This window comes from Sminthopsis crassicaudata, chromosome 1 (assembly GCF_048593235.1).
Source record: "Sminthopsis crassicaudata isolate SCR6 chromosome 1, ASM4859323v1, whole genome shotgun sequence".
Lineage (NCBI taxonomy): Eukaryota > Metazoa > Chordata > Mammalia > Dasyuromorphia > Dasyuridae > Sminthopsis > Sminthopsis crassicaudata.
In genome coordinates this window covers 28,930,809-28,958,759 of record NC_133617.1, presented here as the reverse complement: position 1 = coordinate 28,958,759, position 27,951 = coordinate 28,930,809, and the positions used below count along the sequence as shown (strand labels likewise).

Below are 27,951 nucleotides of genomic sequence, written 5' to 3'. Positions count from 1 at the left end.
TTTTTGTTGTTGTTTGTTTTGTTTTGTTTTTGCTGTTGGAGTTTTCCTAAGGAGGTTTTCAGTAAGTCTGCAGAAGATAACAATCCAATGCTTTCATTCAGTTACAGAAAGCAGTTATTTTTTCTGCCTTTGCAAAAGTCCGTAGAGTATTCAATATAAAAGAATGATAACAGGATAGAAGCTTGTCCCAGGATCATTTATATCTGAGCCCAATTGAAAATAGATGAGGTTGAGATAATACCAACAGTAATAATAAATCAAAGTCACATCGAAACAAGACAAGGTATATGTCATCCTAACATCCTCTGCTACTGAAGCAGTCCCCAAAATGCTTTCAGTGATCCTACAAAAGACAATCTTACTTCCCAACACTTTTAATGAAATGAATTTATTCAATGATTACTAATGTCAAATCACTAAAGATTCAAATAGAAAAGTCAGATAGCCCTTGTTTTCAGGGAGCTCGCAATATAATTAGAGAGATGGCACATATGGTAGGTTTTAGCTACAAATCAGATGGAAAAATCCCATGGTCCTTAGGATGCAGGGACAAAGCTCTTCTTTAATGTCCTTTCCACTGATAAAATCCTGTCAGCTTCTGACAAGATCCATTTACCAAGATCAAGGACTTTGTGACAAGAACTTTTTTTTTTCTGGATCTCTAGTGGTTGTGGCCAATGTAACTATGGGAGCAGTGGCAAGGCTGCGTCTCCATAGGAGCTGTTTTTCAGGGTGATAACTGAGAGCACTGGGCTAGATGCATTGCTATTCCCAAGACTCTTGGCTTTAGGATCTTCAGTTGCTTCCTTCAGGATCTGAGAGAAGATCTGGTCAAGGTGGTGGTTTGATTTCCTTGGCACCAGCTGCCTGCTATGTCCCAATCAGAGTGTCCTGCTCTTGCAGCTAAGCTGCCTTACCCTTCCCAACGTGTGATTGTTGGTTGGCATTTGGTGGGAATGGTTAGCCTTTTCTCCACAACAATTGCCTACCCAGAGGATATATGTGAAGAGTGGGGCAAGTGCTCTGGGGATTGTTGCACTTCCAGGATTTCTAAGTAGTTGTTAATGGTAGTGATAAAGAAGAGAGGATCCTTCCTCAATAATCACTTTGTTTGTTGATGTATCAAATTAATAATTATAATATCAATGTACATATACATATAGAATTATACACATTTACATATATAATTATACATACATGTTATATATATATGTATATATATATATATATATATATATATATACATATGTACATATATATCTTTTAAAAATCCAGTTTGGAGAGAGAAGAAAACTGGAAACCAAAATGATCTTATCATCTTGTGGTACCACATCAAATTATGGGTAATAAATTCCATGGAGAACGACATCATCTCAAAAGTAAATGGCCTAGAAAATCAAGATGCCCTTCTACAATGAAACATACATCAAGTATTAGAACTCTGGCTCTATAATCTATGTCAGATAGCACAAAAATGAAGTAAACAGAAGGACATCTCTGTAGCATAATACTAAATTAAAGGATGATAGCAGGATATCAATTTGTTCTGGGTGTGTTTCTATATGAATTACATCAAGAAATATGAAAGTAAAATAATAATAATAATGAAAACAACAACAATAACGATACCTGAAATTTCTGTGGTGCTTTAGGACTTGCAAAGTACTTTACAAATATCTCATTTGATCTTTACAATAACCTGGAAGGTAGGTGCTAATATGCCTATTTTTCAGATGAAGGAACACAGAGAGATTGAGTGACATGTCTCCAGTTACACAGCTAATAAGTATTGAAGTCAGAATATGAATCCAGTATGATTCTGCCTTTCTATTTTGATTAAGTCTTGTTAAAAGAAGCTTAGACACTAAACACTTAAAACTTAACACTGGTTAGAGGACCAATCCTGAAGTCAGGAGGACCTGAGTTCAAACCTGGTCTCAGACACTTAACACTTCCTAGCTGTGTGACCTTGGGCAAGTCACTTAACCCCAATTGCCTTAGCAAAAAAAAATAAATAAAAGTAAGCTTCCCTCTGAAAGCAAAGTGGGTTCCTGGAGCCTACAATGGGGTTCAATATAATGTTAAGATAATATCTCACCAACTGAAAAATGAGTCTCTCTTAGATGACCAATTGTTCAGAGGGCAAAGGAGATTAAAGATGGATTTTACTTTAATAAATGCCAGACAATTAAAATCCCATTCTTCAGGATTGTATTTAGCCAATATGAAACTTAACAATTGCCTTCCATTTATATTGAGATTATTCAAACAGTCCATGACCAAGTTCATGAATATATTCCTGAGAGTCTACTGAATATCTTGACATTCTAAATTCCTCCAGTCACTCTTGATTGCCATTGCTTTTTCATCAGATATTAAAATTATTTTTCAATAGATGCTAATGGCTAAATAATAGCTATTCCACATGACACTAGAGTTGGTGCAGTAGTAATGGATAATGCAGACATTTCTAATTTCTTTTTCAAGTGAATTGAGATTTAATTAACATCCAATTGAACAGACTTGCAACTTCTGCAATTACTAAGTGTCTTCATTTCTTTGTTGCTTTTGATCCAGTACTTTGACCTGCTGATCATTCCTGAAACTGATGGCTAAGGGCATGTAGAATCCCAGAATCACTGCACTGGGAGTTCCCTCAAATGTCATCTAATTCGACCCATTCCTGAACAAGATGTGCCATGACAACACCTCAATAGAGACCTCCAGTGGGGAAAACCATTCCTAGATAGTCCATCCTATTCATGACTCATTTTCATTTGCAATGGACTGAAAGCCTAGATTTGCTTCTTTGTATTTACTATACGTTGCTTCTGGTCTTGCTCGGTGGAACCAAGTGGAAGAGGCCTATTTCCTTTCCCATAAGACAAGCCTTCAATTTGAAGACTACTCTTGTGTTCCTTCTCCCCCCAATCCTCTCCAGGCTAAGTGTTTCTACATATGGCCCATTCTTAACTCCCTTGACCAAGTTGTTGGTTGTATTCCTTTGGGTACTCTCCAGCAAGTTGGTACAGTAGATAGAGGACTAAATTCAAATCTGATTTCAGAAACTTATTAGATGTGTGACCCTGGGTAATTCATTTAACTGTTCTTTGCCTCAGGTTCCTCAGATGTAAAATGGGGAAAATAATAGCACTCATCATCTAGGGGTTTTATGAGGATCAAGTAAAATAACACTTATAAAGGATTTAACATGATGCCTGGCACATAGTAGTTGCTATATGAATGCTGAATCCTATTTTTGCTGATTATTGGTTTATCAGTGTTGACAACAAGTGTGATACAGTGGTTAGAGATACAGATTTGGTATCAGTGGATATGTATTTAAATCTCATTACTGACTTTTATTCCCCACATCACTTTGGACAAGTCATTTGTCTCCTCTGACTTTATTTCTTCTTTTATAAAATAGGGGTGTTATATTTGGTAGTATTCAAATATTCTGAATATATGATCCTGCAATCTTTCCCAAAGTTCCCCCCTCAAAGTAAATATAATACTTTAGAAGTGGCCTAAGGCATGGTAAAATAGCCTTTTTCAATTCTGTCTTTGTTTCCCTAGATTTCTTCAAATCTCAATTTAAATCTTACTTTTTACACAAGCCTTTTTTCACTTTTACTACCATTGGTACCTTTCCTCTGAGATAACATTTGATTTGTACTGTATTCAGTTTACAAGAACAATGATGTCTACGTTTTCTCTCCCATTAGAATATAATCCTTTTAAGGTCAGAGACTAGGGATTGCCTTTCTTTATATCCCCGATATTTAGCACACATAATGATCTTGGCAAATAATTCTTGCTGATTGATTGATTTTCATCCTTTTATTCCTGGAAGTTAGTCTTTCTTCATGCAGCCAACCCTTACCCAGAAGAGGGAAAACGTAATGCAAATAAAATGGCATATCCAGATTACGCTAGTTCTGGAAACAAAGGGACTTTTCCCTAGCTATAAGACAATCATCTGGTACATTATTATACCCTAGAAAATTACCCCCAAATTTTTGATGTTCTCTGTTGTGCATTGGTAACAAGAATGTGGTTTATCTCTAGAAAGTCTATGGGCTGTTTCTATTCTCAAATTATAAAATCATAGAATATCAGAGCTAGAAGATTATCTTAGACAGTATCTATTCCATTCCACCATAAATTGGAAAATGAGAATCAGAGCAAGTAAAGAACTTGCTCATGGACATAGCACTAGAGAATGATAGAACTAAGCCTGGGCCTGAGATCTCCTGACTCCTAGTCAAATAATTTTTTTCATTTTATGGGACAGCTACCCTCTTTCCTTAGAGTATGGAGTAAATGAATTGGGGACCAATCAGAATTAGATTATTTCTATATTTTACTAAAACTACCAGTCAATTGGTCACTGCAAAATGCTCAAATGAGTTATTGAACTAAATTGATGAACTTGACAAGAATGATGCATTATTTGAATGAACTGGCTGAAAAGTTTCAATAAGACCATTGGACTTAACATACCTATATAAATATTGTCTTGTTTCTGGTTCAGTAAGAAGGAAATAGGTCACTATAAGTTGTATTTTGTGGTTATTGTCATTAATCAGCATAACTATTTGAAGATATTACTGTTGCATTTCTTTCTCTAACCTTCTTTTTTGTTTTTTTGTCCTTTTCTCGGCTTTCCTTGGCTTTCCTACAGTGAAAAGGAGCAGTAAGTATTCTGTGACATTTACCTTTTAACTGACTGGCTTTTGCCTGTTTTTTTGATCAGTGTGATGAATTACTGCAGAGAGAAGACAGTGATCAGGAAATTGTGAGGGAAAAAAGATATTAAAAAAGTTTCAAAGCATTTAGAAAAGTTTCAAAAGATTTGGCAGCTTCTTCCAAATCCAGGGGAAGGAGGCAGATGTGGGATGTGGAGGTGGGCTTAAGATTTAGTCCTTGATATTAACTTGGCCATGATTGGCAGCAAGTCTCTGATCCCTTGATTTCTTTAGCTTCACACCAGGAAAGCTGCCTTGGATAAAATAAATACCAAGTAGAATAATTTCTCTTGATAATAATAGAATGATGGGCATACACCTTACAATGCAGTATGCTGAGCACACAGTTTCCATTCTAGACCAAAAGGTTATCTTGATTTCCAGTGGAAATAACTTTGAAGCAAAGGGCAGATGTGGAGGAAGGGTCAGTTAGAATGAAATCATCTTTACATACACCTTTAAAAATGCAGAAAACATGTCTAGTCTCCATAGTTATTAATTCTGATTGGACAAAGCATTCGTTTATTTACCTGGATCTCAGTTTCTTCAGCTGTAAAATGAGGGGATTGAACTATATATCTTCCGAGGTCATTTCCCGCTTCCAAATCTCTGATCTCATCCTCAGGAATGATGATGATGGCAATTCATTTGAACATTCAACACACGTATATTATGCACCTACCATATACCAGTGCTTACTATATGCACACATATATTAAACACCTACATTATCCATAAATATATTAAGCTCCTACTATATGCAATATGTAGTAAGCTTATTATATATTGTATATGTAGCAGGCCTTGTAATATTATGATAAAAACACTAACTTTGAGTTCAATGACTGGGATTTAGTCCCAATTTCCTTTACTTGTTTCCTATTTTACCACTCTAAGTTCTAGTATCCTTATCTGTAGTAAGGGAATTGATTCTTGATTTCTTTCAGGATTCAGCTCAAATACCCCCTTCTGTAGAAGGTGTCAAGTTGATGGGATCTTCCTCTCTAAGGATACCTTCTACCTACTTTGCATATATATATTTGGTATTCATATATATACCTTGTACCTACTTTGCATATATATATTTGGTATTTATATATATACCTTGTAGCTACTTTGCATATATATATATTTGGTATTCATATATATACCTTGTACCTACTTTGCATATATATATATATATATTTGGTATTCATATATATACCTTGTACCTACTTTGCATATATATATATTTGGTATTCATATATATACCTTGTACCTACTTTACACATATATATGTTTGGTATTCATATATATACCTTGTACCTACTTTGCATATATATATATATATTTGGTATTCATATATATACCTTGTACCTACTTTGCATATATATATATATATATATTTGGTATTTCATATATAGATACCTTGTACCTACTTGTGCATATATATATATATATATTTGGTATTCATATATATACCTTGTACCTACTTTGCATATATATATATATATATATATATATACATATATATATATATATATATATATATTTGGTATTCATATATATACCTTGTAGCTACTTTGACATATATATATATTTGGTATTCATATATATCCTTGTAGCTACTTTGCATATATATATATATATTTGGTATTCATATATATCTTGTACCTACTTTGTCATATATATATATTTGGTATTCATATATATACCTTGTACCTACTTTGCATATATATATTTGGTATTCATATATATATATATATACCTTGTACCTACTTTGCATATATATATATATATATATATATATATATATATATATATATATTTGGTATTCATATATATACCTTGTACCTACTTTGCATATATATATATATATATATATATTTGGTATTCATATATATACCTTGTAGCTACTTTGCATATATATATATTTGGTATTTATATATATACCTTGTAGCTACTTTGCATATATATATATTTGGTATTCATATATATACCTTGTACCTACTTTGCATATATATATATTTGGTATTCATATATATACCTTGTACCTACTTTGCATATATATATATATATTTGGTATTCATATATATACCTTGTACCTACTTTACACATATATATGTTTGGTATTCATATATATACCTTGTACCTACTTTGCATATATATATATATTTGGTATTCATATATATACCTTGTACCTACTTTGCATATATATATATATATATATATATATTTGGTATTCATATATATACCTTGTACCTACTTTGCATATATATATATATATATATATTTGGTATTCATATATATACCTTGTACCTACTTTGCATATATATATATATATATATATATATATATATATATATATATATATATATATATATATATATATATACATATATATATATATATATATATATATATATATATATATATATATATATATATATATTTGGTATTCATATATATACCTTGTAGCTACTTTGCATATATATATATTTGGTATTCATATATATACCTTGTAGCTACTTTGCATATATATATATATATTTGGTATTCATATATATCTTGTACCTACTTTGCATATATATATATTTGGTATTCATATATATACCTTGTACCTACTTTGCATATATATATTTGGTATTCATATATATATATATACCTTGTAGCTACTTTGCATATATATATATATTTGGTATTCATATATATACCTTGTACCTACTTTGCATATATATATATATATTTGGTATTCATATATATACCTTGTACCTACTTTGCATATATATATATTTGGTATTCACATATATACCTTGTACCTACTTTGCATATATATATTTGGTATTCATATATATACTTTATATCTACTTTGCATATATATATTTGGTATTCATATATATACTTTATATCTACTTTGCATATATATATTTGGTATTCATATATATACCTTATATCTACTTTGCATATATATATTTGGTATTCATATATAACCTATTATTTTTCCCATCAGAAGACTTGGGTTGAAATATCAGTCCTGCCACTAACTATGAATGATCTATTTAGAGAATCCATCATTCCATGAATTACATCTTCCATGTGTAGCTTAGTTGAACTTCTCCAACTAAGTCGGGTTTCCCCGAGTCGGACATACTTTTTAGTTTCTTTTTGTTTTATTCCTCATTAGATTGTAAGTTCCTCAAGGGCTGGGAGAATCTCTATATTTTTTCATCGATAACTCCTGTGCTTAGCATAAGATCTGGCACACGGTAAGCACTTAATACATGTTTACTGACTGATTGATTAGAAAGAATGCCGGAATTGGAATCAAGAGGAGCTGGGATTGAATCTTGCCTCTGAAGCTTAGTAGCCTTGCAAATCTGAGCAAGTCCTTTATTTTCTTTGAGGCAGGGCTAATAATAGTACATACCTCACAGTGTTATTGGAAAGATCAAATGATCCCCAGACAGTAATCCCTAGTGACTCTGTATGACCTCCAAAATAAAATATACATGTAAAAACAAGTTAAATGATAAAGTTCTTTATAAGAAAGAAAGAGCAAATGAGATCAATTTGCACACCTTAAAAATAGAAACTGGACCTGTCATTTCATTAGTATGGAGAACTCCAAGGTTGCTAAGGCTATCTTTATCAATTCAGGTCAAAGCCTTTTTTATCTACCACACAGGTTGCCTGTGAATTATTATTCTAATACACGTGGAATTTTTTTGATTTAAAGTAGTCTATACATTTAAGGTTTTATTCATGGAGTGATGGATTCTTTAAATAGATCATTCAAAGATAATGACAGAACTGGTATTTAAGTCTAAGTCTTCTTATTCCAAATTCATTATGCCATCTTGCTTCTCCTATCTGTAAAAGCTAGAGACATTGATATGAGAGAAGGGGTTAAAGATAATGGCTGGGGTTGGCTTAGGTTTGTGAAAGACTATTGAAACTAAGTATGTGACCCAAAACAGTCCTGATCCCAGGCTGTGTTTGTTACTGTGCAGTGTTGGAGTTTGGGGAGAACCCTCCACCCCACTCCACCCCTAATGCAAGAAGAGTAGCTTGGAGGAGGTACCAGCTTCAGATTTTTCCAGCCTTTTCTAGTAGATAGCCCATTAGAAACCTGCTTCATCATCCAGGAGAAATTCCAATGCAGGAAGCTAAGGGTTTATGTCCAAGGCACTGCACTAGTGTCAGAGACAAAAGTCAAATAGTCCCTGACCTCAAGGAGCTTGTATTGTATTGGGGGATACAACATGTGCAGAGCTAAGTACATTCAAGATAATGGAAAGAGAAGGTGGGAGGGAAGGAAAAAGAGACAGAGACAGAGAGAGGGACAGATAGATACAGAGTCAAAGACAGAGACAGCCAGAGAGATAGAGAGACACACAAAAAGAAAGATGGAGACAAAAAAAACAGACACAAAAAGAGACAGAGAGAGAAATAGAAAGAGACAGAGAGGCAGAGAGACAGAGACAAAGAAAGACTGAGACAGAGAAACAGAGAGAGGGACAGAGACAGACAGACACACAGAAAGGCAGGCAGACACAAAGACAGAGGCAGAGACAGAAAAGAGCCAGAGGCAATGAGAGCCAGAGCCAGAGACAAAGAGATAGAGATGGAAACAGAGACAGAAATAGAGAGACAGAAAGAGGCAGACAGAGAGACATATACAGAGAGAGAGGGAGAGGGAAAGGGAGAGGGAGAGAGGAAGGGAGAAGGGGAGGAGGGAGAGAGGGAGAGGGAGAAGGAGAGGGAGAGGGAGAGGGAAAGGGAGGGAGGGAGAGAGGAAGGGAGAGGGGGAGGGAGAGGGGGAGGAGGAGGGAGAGAGGAAGGGAGAGAGGGAGGGGGAGGGGGAGAGAGAAGGGGAGGGGAAGAAGGAGAAGGAGAGGGAGGGGGAGGGATGGAGGGAGGGAGGGAAGGAAAAGAGAAGAATGATGTGATGGGGGTGGGGAAGCGCTGGGAAGGGAAAGGGGGAAGGCGAGGAAAGAGAGAAGAGAGGGCATACTAATATTTGGAGAGGTAATGAAGAGATCCCTTCAATGAATTGGTTCCTGAAGAAAATTAGGGATTTTAATAGGTGGGGATTAGGAGGGAGTACATTTCAGTTCTAGGATGCTGCTTCTACTAAGGCTCATTGATGGGAGAGGGAATAAATTACTGTAGGACTAAATTAAGGACTAAATGAAATATTTAGATGGACTTAATTTAGTCCTACAGTAATTTAGTAATTTTTCCACTGCTGGGGATGTAGCTATTTCTATATAAGTGAGTTTTCCAGATGCTTGAAAATACAAAAGTTTTTTAAAAAAACGGAAACACTTCTCATGAAAATCCATTTAAAATACACCATTCATGTTGTTGTCTTCTCATACCCACAATATTGAACACAATTTAATCTGTCCCTGGTGCCTTGAAGTTATCCTTGTGACCATCCAGTGCTTGTGCGATCCATGCTCATGGGTTAATGAGTTTCAGAGGCAGGACCTAAATCCATGTCTTTCTAACCTCAAGACCAACTTCTGCCCATTATAATGTAGCCTAATGGAAACAACATTGGGCTTGGAGGCAGAATACCCAAGGTCAAGTCTTAGCCCTGCAGTTTATAGATTACATGATCCTGGATGCAGCTTTTAACATTTCTGGGCTCCCATTTCCTCAGCTGCAAAATGGGGATAATAATATTTGTCCTAGCTACTTCACTGGGTAATTGAGAGAATGATTTTTCGCAAACTTTTTTTTATTATAGCTTTTTATTTACAAGACATATGCATGGGGAATTTTACAGCATTGACAATTGCCAAACCTTTTGTTCCAATTTTTGCCCTCCTTCCCCTTCCCCCCACCCAGATGGCAGGTTGACCAATACATGTTAAATATGTTAAAGTATAAATTAAATATAATATATGTATACATATCCAAACAGTCATTTTGCTGTACAAAAGAATCAGACTTTGAAATAGTGTACAATTAGCCTGTGAAGGAAATAAAAAATGCAGTTTTGTAAACTTTTTAATGCTATAGGACTAAGAATCATTATTATCTATAGGAACATTCTTTAGGATCCACTGAAGTGAGTAGGGTGATTTTCCCCTACACTAAATGGCCCCATTTCACATCACACTTGGACTTCTGTGGTTTTTGAGTTCTCATGTCAGTTTTTTGTAATTTTTCTATCTCTTTTCTCTGTTATCTCAAGTGAGATAATACAGTCAATCCTCAACTTTCATAAAAGTGATATTCCCAGGAAATGGTGCAAAAGTAAAAAATATGAATGGAAAATGGGGGTTGGATTTCCATGATAACCCAAAACTCCACTCTGCATGCAACATTAATTCTGATCATTTGAAATTTTCTAATCATGTAATAACCCATAAAATGCAGCACACAAAATAAAATTCATGACATTGAAAATAATTTTCTCACTAGTATTTCCTAGAATTCTGTGACCTTTTGTGCTAACAAGTCAATTAAAAAAAACCCTACCATTGATTTCAGATAATATTCACTTATCATAACACATAAAAATCTACAATATTATAAATACTTTTCTTCTTTTTCAGGATATAACAAATTGGCCATTGGTTAACCCCAAACTTGTGGCCAACAGCAGCTGCATTCATTCTGGCAGAAAGTTTATCTAACACTTTTATTTTCTCACTACATCACTTCACTGACTTTGCACACTTGATTTTAGAGCCCAAAGTACTTGCGAAGTTCTTTGGGGGTAAAATTGCAACACAAAGCTTGTTTTAAAAGCAAATAATTAAAATAAGCAATGGATGCATGAGGAACCCTTTATTCTAGGATGAACAAGACCAGTGAAACACCTAATAGAGGTGAAACTTACACATATACCTCATATTTTCCCCCCTTTATTGTGAACAGTCACATATGTTAGTGATCATCACAAAAGTGAAAATGAAATTACTAAGGAAAATCATGGGTATGTTTGAAATCATAAAAGTTAAAGTGAATGTTGAGGATCGACTGTATTGTAAAGTCATATTTTATAAAGTTTACAAATACATAACATTTGTAAAGTATTCAGTTCTTATAAAATACTTAGCAGTGTCTGACAAATTTTTTCCTTCTTCATTAATTAATTAATTAATTTTCAGGACTATCAAGGAGAACTATTCTGGTACACTAACCCTAAATTCCTGTTCCTAAACTGTTGCATCTAATATGCTGTGGGCTGGAAAAGCAGATGACCAAGACTTATTAGAATTATTCCTTATACATCTAGGATGCTGAAATAATTGTTGCTAAATGGATGAAGTAAATAAGAGTAAATGGTATCTGAGTGAGGGGGCCTCTGATTCAAGGGCATGAGCATCTGCAAATTAATTTTGTAACATTTGTCAAATGGTTGTCATGTGGACAGAAGGATTAGGTTTATTGTTCCACAAGGTCCTGGAAGGCAGGACAAGCACATAGAAGTCAGAAGGTGGGCTTAAAAATCCCAACCCTGCCAGTTAGCTAGCTGTGTGACGTTGAGCAACTCAGCTATTTTGAGCTTCATTTTCTGTATCAGTAAAAATGACTAGATGAGGCTACCCATGATTTCTGATCCCATGATCCACTGGGAGAAATAGAGGCAAATTTATGGAAGAATTTCCTAAGGAGTACTACAATGGAGCAGATTTGACAACCTGATTAGGTGGTGAGCTTCTTGTCAAAAAAGGGATCCTAACAAGGATTGTATGAAAACTTATAAAAGAGAAGATTATTTTTCAGGTAGGTCAATATGAGTTAACAGTATTGTATGTCAGTTCTTCCAAAGCTAATATACTTTGAGGCTATTTTGAGAAAAGCACACAGTAGTGTATACCATATTAGGGAGAGAATAATCATTCTGTCCTTTGTCCAGTCAGACTACATCTGGTGTCTTGTGGCAGCTGTATGGAAAATGGATTAAATAGAGGATAGACTTGAGGAGTGTACAAATCTATTGGGTAATAAGAGTCTATCATAATTGTCCGGGTCGGAAGGGTTGATGGCTTGAAATAGAATTAGAGAGAAAAGAGACAGAAGCAAGATAAGTTGTAGAAACTGAATTAACATAACTGGGAATTGTTTGGATGGATATGTGAGTAAGAGAAAGTGAGCAGTAGGGAATACTTTAAGATTATGAACCTTGGGGACCATAAAGGTGCTGAGATTCTCAATAGAAAAAGGGAAGTTTGGAAAGAGGGGAAGGTAATAAGTTTTGCTTTTGATATGTTGATTTTGAGATGCTTATGAGATGCTCAATTTGAAATGTCCAAAAGGCAATTAGAGACATGGGACTGATGCTCAGGAGAACGACTAGGGCTGAATATATAGTTCTGAGAGTCATCTGTGTAGAGATGAAAATTAAACTCATGGGAATTGATGAGGTCACCAGGAGAAAGGGAATGTAAACAATGCATATGTAGGTTTTTAATATTTATATGCACACATATTGATTATAGACGTATATGTGCACACACATATATAATGCATTGGGGAAGGGGGTACACCTTTAATTTTATTAGTTTAGATAATTCCCTCTACCAATATAGATTAGCAACTTCTGCAAATTATAATCATAGAGGGTTATCTAGATCACTGAAAAATTACATGATCTGTCCAGGGACACAGTCAATAAGAAATATGTCAGAGTGCACTTTTACTCATTTTTTCCTGTTTCGGAGTTTGCCCGTTAATCTGCTTCTCCACTTGTGTTGGCAAAAAATGAGCATGAGGTAGTGTGTAGAAGACAAGCCTGGAAATCAAGAAAATGAATTGAAATCTTCCCTTTGATACATACTGGAGGTGTGCTCTTGGAGAAGTCACTTACGTTTGTGGTGACCTAGGCAATTGCACAAGGATATAAATGACAAAGAATATGCTAATCTATATAGAAGAGAAACTTTTTACACAGGAAATTCCCTATACCAATTAAGTCATAGGTCTCAAAATTCTTCCCTCCTCATCTTCCTATACATGGAAGAAAAAGTTTGTAGAGGACTTTATTTTCCTTTTTTCCCTTCTATACATAATTTCCCCTTTATTGTGCTGTACAAGAAATCAGAACAAAAAGGGAAAATTAAGAAAAAACCAAGCAAACAACAAAGAAGGTGAAAATAATATTTTGTGATCTACTTTCATTTCCCATTGTCTTCCCTCTGGATGCAGATGGCTCTCTCCATCACAAGTCTATTGGAAATGGCCTGAATCACCTCATTGTTGAAAAGAGCCATGGAGGACTTTACTTTCATGAAATCATTTGAATCTCACAGCAGACTCATAAAGTTAAATATTGTTGCTATTATGATGTCCATTTTATAGGTGAGAAAACTGAGATTTAGCATGTAAAATGACTACTGCATAGTCACACAATTAATATCAGAGGTAGATTATGAAACTAGGTCTTCCTAATCACAAGTTTAACATATTATCCACTACTCACTTGAAGCTACCTGTTTAGGAAACAATTAGGAATGACTGCTTGTAAGCTGGAACCTCCATTTTATTTCTCTTCTCCCTAGCTACCCACTTAAAGATACCAGTTTGATCCCAAGAGGTGGTACAGTCAAGACCAAATTAGTTCTGTTTTATCCTCAAGTGAACAGAGTCTGGCTTTTATATCCTACTGGATCATTAATTTGAGCTAAACAAGGGTCATTACCACAACTCCTTCCATCCATGGTGCCAGAGTGACATTTGGGGGTTGGCAAAAGTCTCTCCAAGATGTTATCTGTGTAAGCCTTCCCTGTTTAATTTCACAAAGGGCTGTTGAATCCACCATGGACGGCAGCATGACGTCTAAAGTGGAAGCAGATGCCCTCTTTGTAGGATGTATCCATTTCTTTCTTCTTCTCCATCAACCCCTAGGAGATGAATCTGTTTATTTTATCTGGGAACAAGATGTAGCAGATTGTGCTGAGAGCCACTCTGCTGAAATCACTGCAGGTGGGAGTAGCCTTCCCAGACCTCCGGAGCCAAATCCCTCCATCTCCTGCTGAAGATGCAGTTGTTTATGTCTTTAAAATTCTGAAGCGCAAGCGGGCTCTTTCTTTACCACCTCATCATTTGCTTTCCCCTAATCAAGCTGATCTATTGTGGTCCACGAACTACTGATAATTGGATGTTTGGGAGAGATAGTCAAAATCAGATGCTAATGAAATTTATACAAGAAAGGGACATGGTCGATGTTGTAGAGGTGTGTACAATAGAAGGAACATTAGGAGGGTGAGGGGACTAGTATGAGGTATAGATTTCTGCCTCACAGCAAAGGAGCTGATATGTCCACTTCTTTTTTCTGTTATCTTCTCTCCCATGGTTTTTCCCTTTTGTTCTGATTTTTCTCTCCCAACATGATTCATAAAGCAAAGAGTATTTTAAAATGAAATAAAAAAGGAAAGGAAAAAAATAAAAATAAAGGAGCTGAGTGTGAAATGAAAATCAGTCATCATAAGAATAAATGAAATAGACAAATACTTAGGGCTATAAAATGATAATTATAAAGCTAGAAAGTACCTTAAAGACCATTTACTTTGCCTCCCTCAATTTACAGAAGAGGAAACTGAGACTAAGGGAGATTTCATGATCATAGATCAAGAACCGGAAGACACTTTAGAGATCAGCTTGCTCTACACTCTCATTTTACAAAACAGGAAACTGAGGCCCAAGAAAATTGATTTGCCCAATATCACACTGAAAATAAAAGGCAGACCCAAATCTTTTTACTTCAAACCTAGTATATTTCCCATGTCACCACGGTTGAACATTCATGCAATAAATTTCTTTTATCTTATCTAGTGGTAGCTAATGGTACAGTGCTGGGCTTGGAGTCAGGAGGAATTGAGTACAGATCTGGTCTTAGATACTTACTAGTTGGGCGACTGTAGGCAAAGCATTGAACTTCTGTTTGTCTCAGTTTTCTTAACTGTAAAATAAGGATAACAATAGCTTATATTGCAAGTTTATTGTGAAAATCAAATGAGATAGTATTTGTAAAAAGCATTTAGCACCTGGCACACAGTAGGCACTATAGAAATGCTTATTCTCTTTCTTTGACTCTTAGAAAGCTTGACATGGTACATACATGTATGTGTTCACATTCATTAAACAGTCTTCATTTAATCAAACATCATTTATCCATATGATGGCTTTCAGAACCCAAAGAACCGAAGTGTTGTGATGACTCTTTCTATTGCTGTGGTTTGCTTGCCCTAGTGTAGAATAATGGCTAGAATGCTGGACTTGGAGTCAGGAAGCACCAAATTCATATTTTGCTTCTAGATACTAACTGTGTGACTTTGCAAGTCACTTAATTTTGACCTGAATGGCTTCATCTGTAACCTGGAGGTAAGGAGTTTTTTGAAGGTCAAATGAAATTATGTATATAAAACACAATATATATATATATATATATATATATATATATGTCAGATATCAGAATTATTATTTTTTGTTGTTGAGGCAAATGGGATTAAGTGACTTGCCCAGAGTCACATAGCTAGGAGTTGTTAAAGAATTATTTTTTATCATCATCATCATCATCATCATCATCATCATCATCTTCAGCATTAGTGATCAACCAATCAGCAAGCAATTATTCAGATCATTTTGCATGCTAAGTGTCTGTTCTATCTCTGACATTTAACAGCTGTGTGTCTTTGGGAAAGATGCTTAATTTCTCATTGATATTAGCGATTTTAAAAATTGTAAATTGCAAAGGACCTGCATTGGTAAAAATTGGTAAAAATGACTTTCCTTATCCAGAGTTTCCTATACTATTGAAATCACAAGTTCAAATCCCTATCTCCATACAGCTGTGTTCAGGGAACTATGCTAAGCTATGGAGTTACAAAGAAAAGCAGAAATAGCCCCTGCTCTCAAGATGTTTGCAATTCTAATGGGAAAAATAGCATTTACCCAAGTATATGCAAGGTCTGGAGGCAGGAAGAGTCATTTTTAGGAGTTCAAATCCAGCCTCAGGCACTTGCTAGCTACATGATTCTAGGAAGTCACCTAAATCTATTTGCCTCAGTTTCTTCATCTGTAAAGTGAGTTGGGGAAAGGAAATGGTAAACTATCCCAATATCTTTGCCAAGAAAACTCCAAATGGGGTAGGCAGCCTCAGAGGAAAGGATACTAATAACTTGAGGTTGTGAATAGGAAAAGTTTCAGGCAGAAGGTGAGGTTTGAGCTGAGTCTTAAAGGCAGCAAAGAGAAACAAAGAGTAAAGCAAAGGAATAGAAATAATGAGGGAGAGTATTCTAGGCCTGGGGATCAGCTAGTGTAAAGATGTAGAGATGAGAGGTGAAATCTAATGTGCGAGCAATGAACTGAATCAGCTACACTCAGCAAAAGAACTCTGGGAGATGAGTATGAACCACTACATAGAATTCCCAATCCCTCTATTTTTGTTCACCTGCATTTTTTATTTCCTTCACAGGCTAATTGTACACTATTTCAAAGTCTGATTCTTTTTGTACAGCAAAATAACTGTATGGACATTTATACACATGTTGTATTTAACTTATACTTTAACATATTTAACATATATTGGTCTACCTGCCATCTTGGGGAGAGGTGGGGGAGAGGAGGGGAAAAATTGGAAAAAAAAAGGTTTTGCAGTTGTCAATGCTGAAAAATTACCCATGCATATATCTCGTAAATAAAAAGCTATAATAAAAATTAAAGAAGAAATCTAATGTGCAAGAAATAACAAATAGGTCTATATAAGGAAATTATAGAATACATGGAAAAAATAAATAGTGCTACGGGAATGGGGAATAAGGAGAAGAAAAAGGGCCAGGCTTTAAGTTCCAAGTATATTTTATATTTGAGTTTATATTTGATTCTGCAGAGTATAGGGAACTATCAAAGTTCATTGACTAAGGGTGTAACATAAGCTGATTTATCCTTGCCCAGAATCAGAGAATTATAGAATAATGCTTTTTTATTCATTTATTCACTCATGATATATATTCAAAATTACCTAGGTAGAGATGTCCTGGTCAAGGGCTTATTTAAAATTCCCACAAGAGCCCAGAATTTGCTTTTCTTAGGAGAGTTGTCTGAGTGACTTTCAAGGAGAACTGGAAGGATCAGATGTGCCCTTTGCCCCTAAATTCCAGGTACCTGCTGGGATTTCAGTGCTCCAGTTGCAGTTTGGTATTTGTGGAGTTATAGGAGGAATAATTTTCCTGGAAATAATTTTTCAGGTTCTTCTGTGCCTCTAAAAATGCCATGAGAGATTAGCGTTCAATTCCTCTCAATACTCTCAGCTTATGCTTCTTGGCTCCTTTCTTTGAACACCAAGACTATAATGCATGTAGGCCTAAGTACTGCATTTCACAAGCAAATCTCTCCTAGGTTGATCTCACAGAGATTCCTGTGGAGAACAAACAAGGTACTTCCATTTTTCAAAACAACTCACACAAAGCAACAGCCTTGACCTTGACTCTACCTTCTTTTAATTCTGGTTCTGTCACACACTGGGGCTCCATCAATGTACCCCAGGTCCAGCTCTGTCTGTTGTCAATCTGGCAGTAGCTAGAAAACTAGAGGAAACCAGATAATTGGCTGAGAGACCTTCCAGTTCCAGAGCTATGATCTTGTAGAGAGCCACTGGAATTTGTAGAACAGGGAGGGGTGACATGATCAGATTTGTACTTTGAGAAAAATACCCCTTTGGAAGCTGCATGGAGGATGCACTAAAGTGGGGAGAGATTCAAGGTAAGTTAGGTAGGGCAAACATTGTTCTCTGTGTGTGGTGCTGTAACATAGTATAGTGAATAGAATCCTAGACTGAGATTCAGGAAATCCTTCCTGCAAATATTGCCTCTACTTTTCTTCTGGCTGTGTGGCCTTGGGTGAATCACTTAACTCCTGTGAGCTATAAATGGGAAAAGGCATTTGACTAGAACAGTGGTATCAACTCAAAGAGAAAAAGGGGCCACATATTTGCTTAATTTTAAAATGTAATGTTATTTATGTTGTATTGTATTTTTATTTATTTTGTTAAATGTTTCCCAATTACATTTTAATTTGGTACTGGCTGTACTAGGAAGTGTTGTGAGTCACTAAACCACATAGGGTCCATATGTGACTCTCTGGACGAGCTGAACCCTGAGGTAATATCCTTTCAGCTCCATTTCTTTATATGGTCTATACATGGACACGAAAGCTTTCCTAACTGCATTTCCAATTTTCAGACAAATCATTTTCTATCTCTTGTGAACTTCAGGTTCCTCTTTAAAATAAAGGGACTCAGATGATCATCCGTGTCCTTTCCAGATTTGTGATTTTAAGATTCAGTATTTTAAACAGAAATATCACCCATATTTTTGGTGGCTAAGCCAAGCAGCACAAAATATGCTCTCAAGTCAACTTTTTAATACAAATCCAGTTATTCGGTTATTATATCCCATAATGCTGTTCTTAGTGGAGAGCAGTGTGGTGGGGAATTCAGTGCTTCTGCTGCTGGAGAAAGAGGGAAAGCAGCCAATTTGGTAATTTCTTATTTTGACTAGTTATTCTTGCTAACTAAATCGTCAACTCAGTTGTTTCTCTGCTGCTGAAAAAATTGAAAATACTTCCAGCATCCTCTAAATTTAGGCACCCTGACATAAAGCCCTAGTCACCCTGTTCTAGTTACCATTCTGATCCTAAGATTTGTGAAGCCTAGCACACCCCTTTAATTTTCTTCCTTCAAAAATATGAATAACTGATTTTTACAATTCTGCTTGTCACATCAAGTTAATAATAACAGTTGGCATTTGTATAGCACTTTAAAGCTTGCCACATGTTATCTATATATCTATATCTATCTATCTCTATCTATCTATCTATCTATCTATCTATCTATCTATCTATCTAATATCATCTGATCTTTGTAAATGCAGTTATTTACAGATGAAGAAACTGAGACCTAGAGATATTAAGTGACCTGTCCATTGCCACATGGCTTGTAACTGTTGGAAAACCAATCTTTTCTTTTGGGGGGAATTTGGTTGAAGCCTTAAAGGAATTGAAGCAAAGTATGGGTGATTATCAGAAGTTGTGCCTGTGATTTAATGTATCTCACCATTGGGGACCTCATCAGGCCATCCTCTTCCTCCCTCTCTCTGTCCCTCCGTTCTTCTTCCTCTCTCCCATTCTTTCCTTCCCTCCCTTCCTCTTTTTCTTCTTTCCTTCATTCCTCCTTTCTCCCTTTCTCCTTCCCTCTCTATTTCTCTCTACCTCTCTTCTGCCTTTCTCTTTTTCTTTCTCTCTCTCCTCTTCCTCCCTGTCTCCTTCTCTCCATCTCTCATTCCTCCTTTCCCCCTTTCTTCCTCCTTCTTTTTCGCTCTCCCACCCTCTCCCTCTCCCTCTCCCTCTCTATTTCTTTCTCTCCATTCCTTCTTCCCTCCTCTTTCTTCCTTTCTCCTTCCCCCTCTACAGTGTGTACAAAGAGCAGGAACATATCCAATACAAATGTATGACCCATACTTACTGGGAATATATTTTTCCTCTCTACTCACCCAAAATTTGTTCCTTTCCCAACCTCCCACCCACTGATTTTTGCATATTTAAATGTTTTCTTTGGTGTGTGATTTTTTTCATTTTATTTTGGGCTTGGGGAGGGGGAGATTCAATTCAATTCATTCTTATTCTAAGGCCAGAATTTTAGCCACAGTGCCACATGCCCTACACAGAAATCTTGCTTGCCTTGTCTACCTTAGCAAATTGTTGTGAGTCAATTGCCAAGAAGTCTACTAAACACTTTTAAAATCATAAATATAACACGATACTGTGTGAGATGAATTTGTTATTTCCATCATTATTTCAGGTGTGATTGTTAGTGAGAATTCAAGGCTTTGTTCCTGGCCACATGGGCCCTCCTATCATCACCACCACCATCACTAATTCCCTCTAATCTGAATCTCTATTAGGTGAAAAGGATTTTGATGGAAAAACTGATCTCATGATTTTTCTGTTTGCTTTTGGAATGAGAACAGGGAAATCAATGGGAAGTAGTGAGTCCCACAGAGGCAGATTGGAAATGTTTTGGAACACAGCTTTTGCTGTTTATCTACTGTGTCTTCTGTGGCCAGGGAATTAGGTTTAGAGAAGTGCATGATGCCCTTGAGTTTCTGCCCATCTGCCAGAGAGGGAAATTATGAGAATATGTGGGTGTTCCGTGGGACCTTCCTGTTTGCTTGGTACATAGGTTTAGATCTGGGCATCTAGCGGAAACTGTAAGTCATATACGCAATGATACCCATTTGAGTTCTTGTGAAGTTATAGGGAAGGAAAAATTTAGATTTTATAGGTCTGGATCATACTGACTAGCCAGAGGACTGGGGATGAATGTGATGCTATTAATGGGAGAATGGCACATGAGGAAATCAAAAAATTCTTATGATTTATTCACTGTTGATTAGATCTTGAGTATGTTGAGTTCAGGGCATGGGGCTTTACAAAGGCTATGGGTAAATTGGAGAAAGGCCAGATATAAAAAGTATAATTAAAATGATAGAAAGAATAGATGCCTTGTAGCTTGGAGGGAGTCTAGGTTTTTCAGCATTCATTCATTCAGTCAGTCAGTCTTTGCCACATTTGACTTTTTCTTTTTTTCACTGTTTTGGGGTTGAAGATGAGCATCCAGACCTGTGTGTTTTAATTAGTGAAAGGAATTCCCACAGAGGAACTCCCTCAGAGACTTATTAGCTGTGTGAACCTGGGAAGGTCAATTAACTTCTCTGTTGTTCAGTTTTTTTTTCTTCTACAAAAAGAGAGGGTTGAGTGAGATGATTTCTGTGGTCCCTTAGATTCCAGATCTAAGATCCTGGAATTTTGTATCCCTCTAGGGTAGGGATCCAATGATTTCAAAGCAATCATTGCATAGATTTTTAAAAGTTCTGTGAACTCAAATGGAAAAATGGCATCTTTACTTCAACATGATCGGCTTTCTTTGTAATCTTATGCAGTTTATTTTATGTATTTAAAGACATTGTGAGTAGGGATCCGCTGACTTTACCAGACCTCTGAAGGAGTCCACTGCATCACAAAGATTAAGAATCTCATATCTGGGGGATTTCTTTGTGTCCTGATCTGGTTTTACCTGTCTAGGACATCAGTCTATTTCTTCACACCAGGGAGGAGGGGGAGACAATGTGTGAGTGAGGCTGGGAGGGGTAAAGAGAGTAAGAGAGGGGACATGACTTTCAGTTCCGAACTTCAAGTGTCAAAAGGCAATTTCATGCCTGCTGACACAATTTGGAGGAGCAGAAATAATAGATGCTGACAGCTAATGGGACTGGAGCTCTTATGGAAGAGCTATTTACTGATTGGATTTAATTTTTTCCCCTTTAATGGAGGCAAAGCTCTCTAGTGGTCTAACAATGCTTGGAATCAATCTCATACCCCTCCCTGTGATAATGAAACTCTCTGTTTAGTCAGTGAACCATATCGTAAAATATCTTATTAATCATCTTGCTTATAGCTTATCAGAGCATTGAGTTTTTCAATTCTTCTTTTTATTATTTTAACATTCATTATCTCATTTGAGCTTCCTCATAATCCTATAAAGTGAGACAGGAATTATTGTGACCATTGTACAGATTAGGAGACCAAGATGCAGACAAGAGAAGAGACCACCCCATGGATCCCAATAAGTCTTGTGAGAGAGCCATAGAAAGATTATCTTCACTGTGGAGATGATAAAACTGAGGTGTAACAATGGGAATCTGACTTGCCTACATGGTCACAGGGACTGAGGGTCAAAGCTAGGAATATAATTTAGTTTTTCTGATTTTTAAACTAGTATTCTTACCATATTATCAAATAATGTTATTTATATTCATAACAATTTAATATTAAAAACAAATTACTTTATCTGCCCGTGCCATAGTTTGAAAAACATTAAAAATAAAATTGTAATAAATGGGTAGGATTTCACCCTAAGACCATTTCTACCTAAACTCCAATAAAAGATGAGAATGAGATAATTTCAATAATAATGATAAATCATATTTATATAGGACTTTATGGTCTGTAAGTCACTTTTATATAGTTGATAGATATTATATTAGGTGCTATACATTAACTTTTCCCAAGTCAAGTCAATAAGTCACGTACTATGTTAATCACTGGAAATATAAAGACAAGCGCCACCCCCCCAATAATGTCAAGATTGCAGGGCAAATCCTATCCATATCCCCATTTAATAGATAAGAAAAATAGCTAGTCTGAAGTCTAACACCTTAAGGTCCTCAAACTATATAAACAAACAAATGAATGAATAGATAAATGAATAAGTGAATTAATAAATACATGTAAAATCTCACTTGTGCCCTGCAATTACCCTTTGGAAGAGGTATTTCAGGCCTTATTATTACTATTTTATAGGCAAGGAAACTAAGGCTTAGATACATGTTCTGGTCAGTCATTTCCCCCAGAATAATTTCAGTTTGGACCTTCCCTATAAAGATTCGTCTCCATCTGTTCAGTTTTTCCTTGCACCATCACAGGGTTTGCATTTGCATTTCAGGCTCCCAACGGGATGGTCCGTCCGCCCTGACCAACCTGAAAGACCACGAAAAAATGAAGAGCTCACAGATGAGGAGAAAGAGATTATCAACAGAGTGATTGCTCGAGCTGAGAAAATGGAAGAAATGGAGCAGGAGCGCATTGGGTAAGACAGTGATATTTCCATCAAATCCTTTATACCTTGAGTTGTGAAAACAAGCCCATAGCAGTTTCAGAGCCAGGGCACTTGCTCCATAAATAGGGAAATCTAGACTTTGGGAAGAAAATACTACAGAAGCTTTGGATTTGGGAGGTTGCTCAATAACAAATAAATAAGCATTACTTAAGTGCCTACTATGTGTAAAATACTATGCTAAGCAGGGGACATATAAAGAAAAACGTCAAGGAGATTGAAATTTAAGTGTGTGTGGAGGGGAACTGCATGCAAACAACTAAATACAAATAAGATGTTCATAGGATAAATTATAGGGAATCTTCAGAGGAAAAGTGTTCATTTTAAGGGGTATCCACAAAGGCTTCTTCAAAAGGTGAAATTATAGGTGGTACTTGAGAAGGAAGCAAGGGAAACCAGAAGGGAGAAATGAAGAGGAAGAACATTCCAGGCATGGAAGACAAGACATCAAATACCCAGAATTGGAAGATGGACTATAATTGTTAAGAAACAGCAGGGAGCATCACTGGGTCATAGAGCAAGAGAAGGGGAGTAAGACCTAAGAAGACTGGAAGGTTAGGAAGAGATCAATTTACAAAGAGCTTTAAAAGTCAAACAGAGAATTACCTAGAGGTAATAGGGAGCCACTGGGGTTTATTGAATGGGAGCATGATGTGTGTCTTTGGAAGATCAACTTAATGACTAGGTGGAAGGTAGATTGGAGTGGAGGGCTAAAGGAAGGCGAAAGGGTATCTATTGACTGGAAAATTTTTTTAAATGATTTAAAGTGGGAAAGTAAAGTGTAACAAAAAAATTCACATATGTGGAAGTCAGAAGATCCCCAATTCCTATCTTGTATGACCCTGGGCAGTTCCCAGGGTGATAGAATCCCAACTCTAGTGCCTGCAAACCACTTTTTTTTCTCAGATTCAATATCTTCCATCTGTAAAATGAAAAGATTGGATTAGATGGTGGCTGAGTCTATGACATTCTATTTCTTAAGATCCACATCAGTTCTAATTTTCTGTGTTTGAAGGGTCCTCCCAGCAGGAATTCTCTGTTCTAAGGTTCCTCCCATCTCTGACATTCCCTGATCTAAGACCTCTTCTAGCATAGACGTTTTCTGTCCTAAGGGCTTCCCAACTTTACCATTCTATGTTCTAGTTCTAAGGGCTTACCTAGCTCTGATGTTCTGTGTTCTAATGACTCTGAAATTATGATTCAGTTTTCTTATCTTCTTAATCCAATAATGTAGTTTGACTATGTTTTCTGCCATCTATGGGAACGAATTGCTTTCAAAGGGTCTGGTCTTGGATATTGTTTCCCTCTAATGAACTTGTAAGGTATGAAGAAGACCCCAGACCCTCAAAGACTCTCAATGGAGGCCAGCCTTTGTCAGCTCTAACCATGATGGAAAAGCTTTGTGTTCAGATTTTATGGTAGGCATTGTATCTGGTGCCCAACGACCCAATCCAACTGAACTCAGAGAGATCCTGTAACAGATTGGCCACCAGTGGAGCAATTTTTCCAATCAACCACTTCACAAAGTATTAACTCTACACTCCAGTTTCTATTTGAAGAGAAATCTAGAAAATCCCAGACCCTTGAAGTAATGATAATGGCGAAATAGTTATCATTTACCTAGTGATTTAGGGTTTGCAAAGGTCTCTACAAATCTTATTTCATTGGAAATGTACAATCCTGAGAGAAGTACTTTAGTTCAGGGCTTCTTTAGCTTTTTCCACTTGCAATGTGTTTTTGCCCAAGAAATTTGTTTGTGACCCCAAATATACAGGAATAAAAAATGAATCATAATTTTCTGACCCTCACATTCAGTTACAGAACTCCACATGAGGTCAGGACTCAAAGTTTAAGAAGCTTTGCTTTAGGTAATATTGTAACTAGGACCAGGGTTCTGTAACTTAAAAAGTGATTGAAGTGTCTTCAGCTTTAATATGTAAAGCCTTTGAGAGCAGAGACTGTTGGTTTTTTCCCTTTGTATCCCCAGTGCCTGCCACATTTGGTGGGAGCAGAATCAGATTTATGACATCACTGGCACAGGGAACTTCCAGCATGGAAATTCCCTCCACCAATGCAGATCCTCATATGTTCAGCTACTTATCTTAGAGCTCACCCAGGGCACTAGCAAGCCAAGTGATTTGTCCAGGTTTACAAAACTAGTATTTCTCTCTTTTAAAAAAAGTGGTTTAAAAGATGGTTTTCATCATTCACCCTTGCAAAACCTTATGTTCCTAATTTTTCTCCTTCCCTTTCTCTTACTCACTTCCCCAGACAGCAAGCAATCCAATATAGGTTAAACATGGGCAATTCTTTTAAAGCACATTTCCACAATTATTATGCTGCACAAGAAAATTCAGATAAAAATGAGAAAGAAAACAAAAAGAAAGCAAACAACAAAAAGAGTGAGAATGTTATGTTGTGATCCATACTCAGTCCCCACAGTCCTTTGCCTGGGTGTAGATGGCTCTCATCATCTCAAGACCATTGGAACTGGACTGAATCATGGCATTGTTGGAAAGAGCCACGTCCATCAGAATTGAACATCGTATAGTCTTGTTGTTGCCGTGTAAAATGATCTCCTGGTTCTACTCACTTCACTTAGCATCAGTTCATGTGAGTCTCTCCAGGTCTTTCTGAAATCATCCTGCTGGTCAAAATATGTCTAAGGTGAGATTTGAACCTACATGTTCTCAACTCCAAAGATGGCTTCCTATCCATGACATCATCCTGTTTCTTGCCTATCTCAAAGTAGACATTTTAAAAATGCCTATTTAATTTATTGTTGGATAGTGACCTTATTAATGACTAACAGAGCACTTTGAAATTGTCAGTGTTTTACTCATCTTATCCTCACAACAACACCAGATGGTGTTACCTCTATTTTACAGACGAAGAAAGCAAAACTGAGAGACATTTACGATTTGCCGATGATTATTAGCTAGCAAACATAGGGGGCAGGATTCAAACCCAGAACTTTTTTGACTTTAAATCCATTGTCCTCTCCATGATAGCACCTCCTGCAGCTCATAGATCTAGAGTTGAAAAGAACTTTAGAAACAGAAGATTTATTATTATACTAGAAGAAAATGGTAATGATGATAATGATCGTAATAGTTAACATTTTTAGACTATCTACTATGTGCAAGCAGAGCAGCTAGATAGAGCACTGGATTTGGAATCAGAAAGACTTGTCTTGATGAATTCAAATATGACCTCAGACACTTGCTAACTGTATGACCCTAGGTAAGTCACTTCACCCTATTTGTCTCAGTTTCCTCATCTGTCAAATGAGCTAGAGAAGGAAATGGCAAACTGCTCTAGTACACCTGCCAAGAAAACCCAAAATGGGGTCATAAAGAGTCAGAAATCAATAAACAATGACTGAACAACAACAAAACTTTCCAACCCTTAAAACATTATATAAATACTACTTATGATGGTGACGATGATCTTATATCTAGTCTAACCTTTTACTTTCCAGAAGAGGAAACTGAGGTGCAAGATGAGACTCAACTAATGACACATGGGTGTTCAGTTGAAAGTAAGGAATGTCAGAGAAATGGAAAACGCAAGCAACCTTTCATTTGATTAATTCCAACCAGCTCACTGCAGTATTTCTGCCGGCTCAATAGTCATAGACATAGTGGGACTTTGGGCAAGTTGTGGTATTTGGAGGAGAAGGGAGGGACAAGTGAATGTAGAAAATGGCGAGTGACTGGGAAGAAAAGGGGTGCATAGGAGGTGAGCAAGATTGGGCATCTCTTTTGCTTTCACCTCATTGACTAAATCTCCCCTCCTGGGATGCTTGTCTTTGTTCCACCTGCTGGCGAGTTTTGTCTCGTGAATATAAATTGGTGGTAGCTAAGCTGGCCAGCTGCTGGGGCTGGCAGAGCCCACTTAGCCGTACGCTCATTTTCAGCTTATCTCTCCATACCCAGGCATCTGTCCCCAAGCACCGCCCCTATTCAGGACTGGTGGGGTTCCTTGGACAGAAAATTATGTTATTCACTAAGATGGAAGGAATACTTTTGATTTCTCCTCATCTGATTCATGTATGCCCAGCTGTCAGCCAAGTCCAAGAGATTATGGACCCAGTAGAAAAGGACAAATCCTCATCCTGGATTCTTCCCTTATCCTCTAGCTAGGTTAAACTGATTTCTGATGTTTGAATTGGGAGGAAGCTAGGTGATGCAGTGGGCAGAGGGAAGGGCTTCAGAAAGACCTGGGTTCAAAAACCTAGCCTCAGACAATGCCAGTCACCCCAGGCAAGAACTGAACTTCTAATTACCTCAGTTTTTTTATCTGTAAAATGGGGATAATTATGCGACCTATCTTCCAGGGTTGCTGTCAGGATCAAAGGAGATAATAATTGTCAAGCACATGGAGGGTGCTTAATAAATGCTTATTGCTTTCTTGCACTATCACAACCCTCAAAACTCTTTGGCAAAGGACAAGTGACAAAGCAGCAGGTGTGGATACACTGGGAGCTGTCATTACAGCCCTGCACATGGGTAGCCTGAGACAAAGGGT

General features: G+C 36.5%; 1 protein-coding gene across 2 annotated transcripts in view; it reads left to right on the top strand.

Annotated features, from left to right (window-relative positions):
* Positions 1 to 27,951, top strand: part of RPH3A (rabphilin 3A) — a 179,590-nt gene that overhangs the window by 50,977 nt on the left and 100,662 nt on the right. For both annotated transcript variants that reach the window (XM_074297249.1, XM_074297241.1), the window contains exon 3: positions 23,251 to 23,394. In XM_074297249.1, the coding sequence (XP_074153350.1) occupies positions 23,251 to 23,394 (144 nt within the window). The remainder of the gene's footprint in view (positions 1 to 23,250; positions 23,395 to 27,951) is intronic.